The 11,753-nt window shown below is 38.3% G+C and overlaps 1 protein-coding gene across 1 annotated transcript in view; it reads right to left on the reverse strand.

Moving 5' to 3' along the window:
* The window catches only part of LOC106867338 (uncharacterized), a 29,467-nt gene extending 18,509 nt beyond the window's left edge, over positions 1 to 10,958 (reverse strand). Inside the window, exon 1 of the mRNA XM_089348481.1 lies at positions 10,675 to 10,958. Coding sequence (XP_089204607.1) covers positions 10,675 to 10,858 — 184 coding nt within the window. The 5' untranslated portion in view covers positions 10,859 to 10,958. The remainder of the gene's footprint in view (positions 1 to 10,674) is intronic.
* Between the last annotated feature and the right edge of the window lie 795 nt (positions 10,959 to 11,753).

Below are 11,753 nucleotides of genomic sequence, written 5' to 3' on the forward strand. Positions count from 1 at the left end.
GGGAGGGTTGTGACGGGTCCATGTATGTATACATACATACATACATACATGCATTCATACATACATACAAACTATATGCATGCGAATACATACATAAAGCAAAGCATACAAATTTGCACATATACATACATACAAAAATACCCTGTTGATGTTGTTGAAATTCCAATGAAGGAACTTTGGATCTAGGTTAGAAACCGGCTCTTTCTCTATTGGCAAGAAATCTTGAAATAAACTGAATAATGACATACATACATACATAATATGTAACACACTGCCTAAATACCAATCTTGAGAAATTAGGCTTCTCAAAACCAGAAAGGAGAAAACTAATTCGAAGACTACAGATCCATTCCATCACTGGAACTGTAAGAATCTGTAAAACTTTACAGAAGTTTATCATTTAAATATATATGAGTACGTGTAGATATGTAACTATATGCATGAGAATACATACATAAAATTAGAAAAGCACTCGAAGAGCGCAGACCTCCGCCAAGTAGCCCATTTCCACCCATATACACGCATGCTGAAAATCACCCAATTTCCCAAACCAACGCCGGCAAAAACATAACCTCCTTGGCGGGGTTTAAAAAAATAACACAACCATATGATTTAAAGGAAAAAAAACCCTTTAAAAACAGGAATCATCTGAAGCAGTTATAATACATCAATGACAACAGCAAACTAGTTTCACCATACAACTAAAAAGAAACAACAATTACTTAAAACTTGAGTGATACACACACAACATACATACATACACACACACACATACATACATACATACATACATACATACATACATACATACATACATACATACATACATACATGCATATACATGCATACATACATTAGTTTACTGCTTTTCCCACATCTGTCCCTTTTGTGCATCAGGTATTTGGTTGATATTTCCTGTCCCTGGATTGCAAACGGATACCCTTCAAAGTGGGAGGTAGTAATCCAGGTGTTGGTCCATGATAAACTGCTTTGATGATCGATGTCATTATCACCCTGGAGCTTTCTATCCATGCATGGTCTTCTGGTCATATATGCTCATCCCTTCATCGGATGATACGTCGCGGTAGAGTCATGCAACTTCTTTGGGCATGTATTGAAGGTTATCAGACAAGGAATACTGCTCAAGGAGCTGCTTTCCAAGTCTTATGATGTTATCAGCCTCATGTATACAAACTTGGTCAAGGGATGCACTTCGACACTTGATGGTTAAAAGATATTGCCGAAGGGATATGATGCGACATTCAAAGGCATTTTGGATTGATGTTAAGCCTCTGCCACCTTATTTTCGTTTCAGGTAGGGGCGGTCTACGTCACTGTTTATGTGAAAATTATGTGTGCTTGTTAGTATTTTTCGAGTTTTCACATCAATGGCTCGGATTTCATCAGACGTCCAATCAAGCAGCCCAAAGGTTGGTATGAGTACTGGCACTGCAAACACATTGTGGGCCACTGTTTTATTGAATGCAGAGAGTTCAGAGGTCCAAAATTTCTTTATTCGGCTGAAATATTCTTTAGTGACAGGTATTTTGTTACAGGTGCCATTGTAAGATATATTTTCATCCACCCCTAGATGCCTGTAACATTCCTCATCAGATATAAGGGGAAAAGTTAAGTCATTGATGGAGATGTTACTAGTCTGGTTTACAGTCTTCCCTCTTTCCACAACCATATAACAACGTTTATCCTGACCAAACTCTAACTCTATATCTGTTGAAAATGTTGTAACCAAGTCAAAGCTTAATTTCATCTCGTGCATATTCTTTGCATACAATTTCAAGTCATCCACAAAGAAACCGTGTGTAATTTTGGTATTTCTGTTTCCTTGTGAACCAGTCAGATATCCTTCAGACTTCTTTAACATGAATGACAAAGGGTTTACAGAAAGTATAAACAACATCACAGAGAGGCTGTCCCCTTGGAATATGCCTCTGCGATACTGTATTCTCTCAGTGATAATACAGTCACTCTTTGTGTTTAATTTCAAGATGGTGGTCTACGATGAAGTCAGATTAGTTATGGCTTTGACTATCCTCACTGGAACTTTAGCAAGTTGAAGGGCTTCTAGCATCCATGAGTGGGGAACAGAGTCAAAGGCGTTCTTGTCGTCTGGCCACTTTGAAACTAGGTTCCTTCTATGCTCCCACACCTCTGATATTACAGTTTTGTTTATAAACAATTTCTCGGCACGTCCCCAGACTCCCTTCTTCCCAGCTGCTTGTTCTGCTGTGATGATGTTATTACTTTCACAATGGTCTTGGAGGAAAAAGTTTAAACATGCTGTATACATTCTGTATATTTTTTGCCATGTGGGTGGTTCTTCATCCGGGAATCCGTTTTGTCTCTTCTAGAGCTAACCAGTGTGGTATGCTACTGTTCCCATTGAGAACTTGCTGACACAATTTGATGAGATACGGTCGGTAGAAGGTTAGCTTCTTGTAACAATATCCAACAGTCAAGTCTCTTCCTGGTACTTTCCATCAACAAGTTTCTGAATCACAGTTACGAGGGTATCACCATCAGTGCCAGGTGAAATGCAGGGACAATAATTTCCTCGAATCTCTTCCAGTCGCAGAGCATCTTGGTAAAACTCCTATTCACTCCAGATTTTCCTCCAGAAGGAGTCTCTCCTCCCCTCATGTCTCTGTATACTGTTGCCTGGTTCCGGTTAAATTTTCTGTTTATTGTTCTTCTCTCGGTTGTTCTTTTCTGATGTCGGAGTTTCTCACTGACAGCTTTTAGCTCCTGTTTGAGGCTAATCAGTTTGCAAGTCAGTGTCCCCTTTTTGCTGTCTCCAAACATCATTTCTATCTCCTTCTTCACTTTCTGTTGGTGCGACTTATAGTGATTTGCTTGTTTGTACGCAATAAGCTTCATCACGTGTATGTATGTATGTATGTATGCATGTATGTATGTATGTATGCATGTATGTATGTATGTATGCATGTATGTCTCTACATGCTATACATATTAAGTAACCGTTTAGTAATTAGAACTAAATAATTATACATAATCATGCCACTAGTTGATTAGTCTGTGTGATTGGCAGCGTTCCTTTCAATGTGTTCAATAGAAACTGAAGTCTTTGCGAAGTTTTCATTTATCTATTATGAGCGACTTGTCTTATTATCCAGGTCAAATTCTTCTTAGGTACGCTTTCCAAATATTTATAATTTAGTGGAATATTAAAACGGAAGCTGGCCTCAATAATTGGTTTCACTTTCTCTGTGTAATGACAGTAAATCTTATTATGTATAATTATGAATTAATAATTGAATCGTTCTACGAACAATTATGATGTAGACGAGAACATCCTGTGCTATGATGTTGTAAGCGAGCGCAACAGAATTAAAATTGAGATACAGATGGAGAAAAATATAGCAATCCTTGTTTTTCAAATGCTTCATGATTCAGACTAAGCAAGTGTAAATATGATAACATCTAAAAGAAGATGCATTCTCTTCATTGGCTTTTGGTGAGGAATTGATGTCATTAGACGATACCCAATGATCTGAATCGAGCCTGAATTGTAACACACTTTCCCGTTGGTGGTGGGTGAGCAGTGGAGACCAAATCACTGCTCACCGTCTCTTTCTCCTGGCTTGCAGCTTAACCCCTCTTCCTTGTTTCATAATCAGGAACAGGCTCTTTATACCGCTGCCTTTCCCATCCTGCCCACAGCCATCTTTCGCTATTTTCCTCTAATTCCAATCTCTACAAGCATTCACCACACTGTCCGGGCAGTACATTATCTCTAGAATACAAGACAGAGAGGAGGGCTGGCAGTTTGCAGCATTTACTTGAAAACAAAACAAACAAAAAAGAACTAGCAAATTAATGCTCATTGCTGCAATCATTTCTATTAACAATGGCAGATAATACCACGAGATATATTTTAAGTAGTGACAAGAAGACAATGACACAGAATTAGTTCAAGTAGGCTTTCAATGTTACGTCCTATCATATGACTGTGTCGTGACTAGCTATTCTGAGACATTCTTGCGAGAGAAAATAGAGAGACATGCTTCTACTACTCAGCCAACGTACTTCAGAATGTTTTTGGAGAAATAGTTTTTCATGCATGCTAAAAGATAACACAAAGTTGAAAAATGGTACAAAGGCAGGTAAAAATTGTTGCTTTAACAAGTATGTTTCGCTGAGGAGGTCATAATGATATCGAAACATATATATATACCTGTGCCCTGTGATTGCCAGAGTAATAAAAATAATAATAGTCTTTAATACATTATTTTTGTTTCTTACCACATAATTATTTCTCGTTAATTTTATCATGCCTCCTACTTTAAACACGGTAACACTAACTTAGGTACATTCTTTGTTTAGTTGACTAAGATCTCCTCACATTATTTTTAGTTTATAGAAAAGAAGAGAAAAAGCTTCTTTAAAATTAATATTAGTCGGGCTTCTGAAACAGGCTTAAATCCTTAAAATTGTAATTATAACTTCATATAATTACGTAGAATGGCATTATTTAATCTAAGAAGCAATTATCTTAAACAAAACACTTCTACTAGGATGAAAGAAAATATCCAACGTGTCTATATTACTGATTTTCAATTAGTCAGACTTAATTAGATTAATGTCTACGATATCACGCGAACGAATCTGAAGGAACATGCTTTTGTGTGATATCATATCCTTAAAATATGATATAGTATCACCTGTCGGGATATTAAATTTTCTAAACTTCCGGAAAGTACTGAACGCTTATGAAGTAACGACTTTTGGAAGAAAAAATACATCTCAGGTTCAATTTCAAACAGATCAGATATTAGATTTATATAATTTTATATGGAAATGAGACGGTTCCATTGACTTATTCCAGAAAGTTGTTAAATGATACATACAGAGAACTACGTCTTGGGAGAAAAACGAAAATATTGAGAATAAATTCTTTGGTTTAACGGTAAAGAAACACCCGACATGTATATTGAAATATTTATTAGAGGATTTGTTTATTCACTGAATATATAATGAGAGAGATACAGACAGACTGAGAGAGAGACAGAGACAGACAGAGAGACAGGGACAGACAGAGAGAATGTGAGTGAGTGAGTGAGTGAGTGAATGAGTGAGAGAATGAGTGAGAGAATGAGGTAAAATACGCTTACAAATATGGCTTGACACATTTAAATATTCTTACACGTTACATACACACATGCATACATATATACATACATACACACGCATATATGCATACACACATGCATACACACATACATAGATATATACACACATACTCACTAGTTTCTATCACTTGGGTTTTTCTTGAGCGGTTACACACACAAATACTACATGTATAAGCATGTGTGTGTGTAGATAGATAAGTAAGTAGGTAGGTAGGTAGGTAGGTAGGTAGGGAGACATAGACATAGATATATAGCACCATAAAATTGCATATCTCTGCACAATCTAATGACCCCATGCAAATACGGAATAAAGAACATTTGTCAAGGAGCAGCATCCTTTGGGCGTGAATAGTTATATCGATGTCATAATTATCTAGAGTTAAATCAGCAACTATAAATATTATATATATATATATATATATATATATATATATATATATATACATATATATATATATGTGTGTGTGTGTGTGTGTGTGTGTGTATGTATGTATGTTTGCGTGTGTGTGTATGTATATATCTATCTATCTCTCTCTCTCTCTCTCTCTCTATATATATATATATATATATATATATGTCTATGTATATATGGATGTATGTGTGTGTGCGTGTATGTATGTATATATGTGTTTGTGTGTGTGTGTGTGCATTTGAATATATATATTCAAAAATGAATAAGAAGCAGCTAGAGAGATATAAACAATATTGAAAACACACAGTCAATGTTTGTATTTTGCTAGTTCGTGGGTAGGCTGCGCTTATAGGCGGGAGAGAATATATTCTCATCAGTGCGCCTGGTGTTAAAACACCTGGAAGTCATAGACAAGCGAGATAACTCGCGTCAGATCCCATTCAGGAGTAATAGACATCGCTGTTTCGTCATTTTTTGTGACTTGTCGATACTGCGTACCTGAAACGACATACCAGCAGATGGGTCTTACACCATTTTGCATATAGTCATAGACAGCAACGTAGCCTCACATCAAGTCTCGTTTCGAGTACGCGGCATTGATAAGAAACAAAAAGGACGAAACATCGATGTCTATCGCTCCTGGATGGGATCTGATGTGAGTTATCTCGCTTGTCTATGACACTCCAGGTGTTCTAACACCTGGTACATGGAGAGAAAATATATTCTCTTATGCTTGTAAGTGCAGCCTACTTATGAACTAGCAAAACACATTCCTTATGTATGTGTTTGATATTATATATATATATATATATATATATATATATATATATAGGGAAAATAGAAGTTGAAAATGCACTGAGAATAGTTAGAATATCTTTTATTGGTGTATTTTAGGTTTTAACCGTTTTCCCAGTTTTCACTGGTTTTCAAAAAGTTCAAATAGAAAGACGTGGCTTATGTCGCACCTGTCTTGCTTCTGACTAGTGGTTGAAGCTTGCCCTATTTTTATAGCGAGTTCAGACCTCTGAATATTAGACTCGTACAACAGAGTGTTTTTGCTCATGAATTTGAAGATGGTATATTTAGGAGCTAACAGTACATTCCATTTTGAGCATTAAAATGCGTTTTAATGCCGATGTTTGGAACATGTCCTTCCAGGATCTACCATACGTATATAACAGTATATATATCTCTCTCTTCGGCGTTCAAGAGAGTAGAGACACAGAGCTTTCAGGCATTCCCCGTAATCAACGCCATTAGCTGGAATTATTTTAGAGGTGAATGTTCTTTGTAACAATTTCAATTTCTTCTATGAGACCCGGGTGAATTTGGAGACCAAAGCTGTGAGCAGCAATCTAACCTGCTCAGAACTAAGGTTTTGCATAGGGTTAGCATAACTACCGGTTCTCTTGTCGTGAAGGTTCGTAGAATTCACCCTAAGAGATGTCTGTATTTAGAGTAGAGGTGATGCGACTGATGAAAGATGCATCATTTGACACGATTATTCCTAAATCCCATATGTTGTCAGTGCTCTGAATCATATACATATCTCTGTGTGTGGGGGGTGGGGTGTATTAGTGAGAGAGAGAGAAAAGAACAGAGAGAAGAATGACATCATCCAAAGACTGGAAGAGCAAATGGAGATCAGAAGATTAGCAAGATGAAGGAGATTAGTGATGAGCTCAAAAGATTTGAACATTGAGTTTCAGGATAACATGAGAGTGCAAGGGTGAATAATAGAAAGAGGGGGGAGAGAGAGAAAGAGAAACTGTAAGAGAGAGAAAGAGAAACTGTAAGAGAGAGAAAGAGAAACTGTAAGAGAGAGAAAGAGAAACTGTAAGAGAGAGAAAGAGAGAGAGGGAGGGAGGGAGAGTGACAGAGAAATGGAAGCTTCGTGGAACATTAACTAGAATAGAGGATATCATGTAGATGAGAAGAATTAGTTTAGAAGAGAATGAAGCAGAGGGGGGGGGGGGTTCATGAGAAAAGTATGGTTTGCGGGGTTAGGGTTTGGTTTTGCTATTTTTGTTGTCTTGCTGTTGCTTACGTTGTTGTTGTTGGTGGTGTTTATAAGCAAATCGGTGGGAAGTCGTGGACAGCATCTCGATACCAGAAGCTGCTGGATCAAGCATGGTTTGATTAGAGAAGTGGTCCTCAACCATTTCTTGCTTATGGATCCCTTTCATTACTATTCTATTCTGCCGGACCCCCGAAAGCATTCGATGTTTAAAAACTAGTTTTATAGATGCTTCTTTCAAAATTATTATTTTGTGTTTCACTTTTTATAACAGGGTTGTAAAAATAACCTTAAAATACTACTGGGGATCCGCAACTGACTATTTTGCTTGCGTGGACCCCCCCCCCAAAAAAAAATCGTATGGAGATCTCCAGTGTTCATATGGGCTCCAATTGAGAACTACTGGATTAGAGTTTGTCAGAGTAACATCTTGGGTCTATTGTAGGATGCGCTGTTCTCAATAGTTCTTAAAACATTAACGGATTTTCTGAGAAAAGTTTGAGCAGGAAGAATTTATTTCGGTGACAGTATTACAAACAGTCTGGCCAAAAGAATTTCAACGAAAACTTATCAAAACCAAGAAAAAAGAGAGATTGGTAAAAAAAAAAAAAGTCAGACTCGTTATCTTCAATTCGGTTTTCGTGCCTATCCTTACCTATGGCCATGCATGACCGAGAGGGTACGGTTGCGAATACAAGCAGCCGAAATGGGGTTCTTCACAAGGATCTCTGGAACAATGTTAATCGACAGGGTGCGAAGCTCGGAGGTCAGGGAGTCTCTCCAAGTCGAGATTAAGCGATCACAAATTCGGTACTGCAGAATGTTGCAAGAAAGAATTGTAAGACGGATTCTTCAAGCTGAGCCAAATGGCAGGAGACCTAATAATAAACCAAGAATAAGATGGTTCGATGCTATCCATAGTCTCGGTTGATCCCGCTCAGGAATCTGTCCGCAGTGTAATGACGGTTGCTTGTAGTAGGACCCGATGGAGTCCGGGAACTCTACCCGCCACGATCCACCCCAGAAATAGTGGGCGGAGAAGGTGGATGGGTGCGGAATCTAAATAAAGCTACATTTTCGCCGTATCAGTATATAAATCATCATCTTTTTTTATTACCAATAAAAATATTTCGCTGTGGAATTTTATGTCATGTCAAAGCAGGTAACGCCATAATTTAATTGTTTCATTTTTATCTCAATACATTTTAGGATTACTGTCATTCATTCTTCCACCTTCTCTCTCTCTCTCTCTCTCTCTCTCTCTCTCTCTCTCTCTCTCTCTCTCTCTCTCTCACTCTCTTTCTTTCTTATTATGTTTCCTTCTCTCTGTATATGTGTGTGTCCGTATCTGTCTTAAGCACCAAATTGTCTGATGCAAAAACAGCCACGCCCAGTCGTACCATTCTGTTGTAAGCATTGAACGGGGTGAATAATTATACCATCTACATGTGTGTGTGTGTATGTGTGTGTGTGTATGTGTTTGTGTAGGTGCTTGTCTGCGCGTGTATGTGTGTTGATTCCGAGGCCAAATCAATGCATTTAATAGCAATTGTCTTGTCGATCCCTTCCTTCACGTTCGCACGCGCGTTACATATTAATAGACACACACATACGCACACCTGTATACACACACACACACACACACACACACACACACACACACACATAGTATATATACATATATATAGCTGCTGCTTTCTCGTATACGAGCAAAGCCCTTGCTAGAAAGAATCATTGCAATGGGTCATTGACGATGCAATGTGAGACCCTTATATGACTCTTGAGCCCGGCCAAAGATTTGGTCATTTCATTGCATAATACACCTTTGTGCTGGCTGACAGAAGGAACAAAGGCCATAGTACGAGGTCTTTTGACATACATACATACATGTATGTACGTGTGTGTGTGTGTGTGTGTGTGTGTGTGTGTGTGTGTGTGTGTGTGTGTGTGTGTGTGTGTGTGTGTGTGTGTGTGTGTGTGTAAATATGCACATGTATATATTGTTTTCTCGCTGAACATGCCTACGTCACCTTCGACGTGAGAATCCGTCTTATGCACGTGTATACACATACGTTTATACACGCAGACGCGCCTGTTCCTCGTCGCCACATGCAGGCACATCTTACAGAATCTTCTCAAATTGCAGGTAAGCCATCTATCAATAACACATTGATTTTTCATTTATCTATTTATTTATTATTTCTAAAATTTCATATCGATTAATTCCTTCATCTTCCATGTTCCCACGTGAAGAAAGTTATCAAAGTTTAGTCGTGCACATCTGGCTCGTGGGGAAATATTTGTGAAAATTAAAGAAACTCATGTCAGCTTCTCCATTTACTGTTTAATGTCGGTTTCCTCTACTGACACGACGCCATTAACTTGTTGAAGGCAATGATACATGTGTGTGCGTGTGTGTATCCGATAGAAATCGATCCGGGGGGAAACCAATATCGATTCTGACGTGATTTAAATATAGAACTTATATTAACGGAATTGAGTCGTCTCAGTTCTTTAACCTGATATTCTGTGATTTCCACGGCAGCGACGCCATTTTTCTGAACACCAACATCAATATTAAGAAGAAATATACGAAATTGTATCTAACGTCTTTGGATGAAAGATCGACAATGATCAATACAACATATGTCACTCGAGCTGATGGCGGCGGCGGCGGCGGTGGCGGTGACGACGACGATAATGCGGTCGACTGCATTTAAAGATGGCGATGACAATGAAAATGACGATGAAGGTGGTATTCGGTAATTAATCGATTGAAGCAATTTCCCTAGACATAACTGTGTTCGAGTCCTAGCACTCATAAAGCCGGAGACCGGAGTTCCCTGGCGTATAAATGACCGAGATCCAACACTACCCCCCCCCCACACACACACACACCTGAACGGGATGTCAGTCGGAAAAAAGGGAAATGGAGTGTTCTGCTCAAGAACACAACGCACTGCCTGGACCGGGAATCGAAACCACAATCTTACTACTCATGAGTGTCACACGCTGACCACTGAGCCATGCGCCGACACGAATCGATTGAAGGTGAGATTATTAAGAAAGATACAAACCTTTAACGCTGAGGTAAATCGTGCTTGAACTCGAACCTTCATTGTTTTCGATCCGACATCGATACGTGGCTTCATCTTTCTTGGTCACATCAGCAATGACAAGGGCATGGGTTCCTTGCTCTAACGATTCCACAGATATCCGCTCATCAAGTTCCAAGATTTCTTCATCTTTGTACCATTTCATTGTCGGCTTCGGGAAGCCTTTCACTCTGCATTCGAATCGAACGCTGCTGTTTTCCAATACAGACTCTTCACCGGTGAGGCGCTGGACAAACTCCGGCGCTGAGAAAAGGAAAGAGAAGAAAAAAAGAACAATACTATTAGCACGTCATCATCATCATCATTACAATCATGACTACGATCAACAATGTACGTCGTACCTACATTCTTACCTGCATACATGTATATACATATTTACGTGCGCATGCGCATGTGTCTGTATCCGTGGTCGTTTGTGATGTGTGTACGTGTGTGCGCATGCACGTGTGTATATGCATGTGTTTTTGTTCGTTTGAAGTATTAAGGAATTTGAAAATAAGTCTTTTTAAGAAGTTGCTAGAATATAAATGAAGCTCAATATAATAACTCATAACATTTCGAGCATGTATCTCTGCATCTATGCATGTATACATAGATATAAACGCATATATGTGAGCATGCACACACACACATGGAGAGAGAAAGATACACATTGACAGATATATATGCACACATATACACATACAGGAATATACAAATATATATATATAAAGAATGTGTTATAGTACTATATCACACATACAAAAACAGCCATACCAACACTCCAATATACCTCTATCATCAGCTGCCCCACAGATATCATTATGGTTTCGACACCTGTGCAGTACCATTCAATCCGGTAGTGTCAACAGCTCTAAAATAAATGTTGTTTGGGAACAAACATACCGATGAAATCACCACATTCGTTCAATCTTAATTGTTGGAACGGTTAAACATTAATTTATTAATTAAACTACAACAAGAAACATATTTACGCTATGTACAACAGCATCGGTAAATAAATTCAATAAGTAAATCTATAACCAACTCCTAAATAATAT

The sequence above is a fragment of the Octopus bimaculoides genome, chromosome 3, assembly GCF_046866305.1.
Source record: "Octopus bimaculoides isolate indiv1 chromosome 3, ASM4686630v1, whole genome shotgun sequence".
Taxonomy (NCBI): Eukaryota; Metazoa; Mollusca; class Cephalopoda; order Octopoda; family Octopodidae; genus Octopus; species Octopus bimaculoides.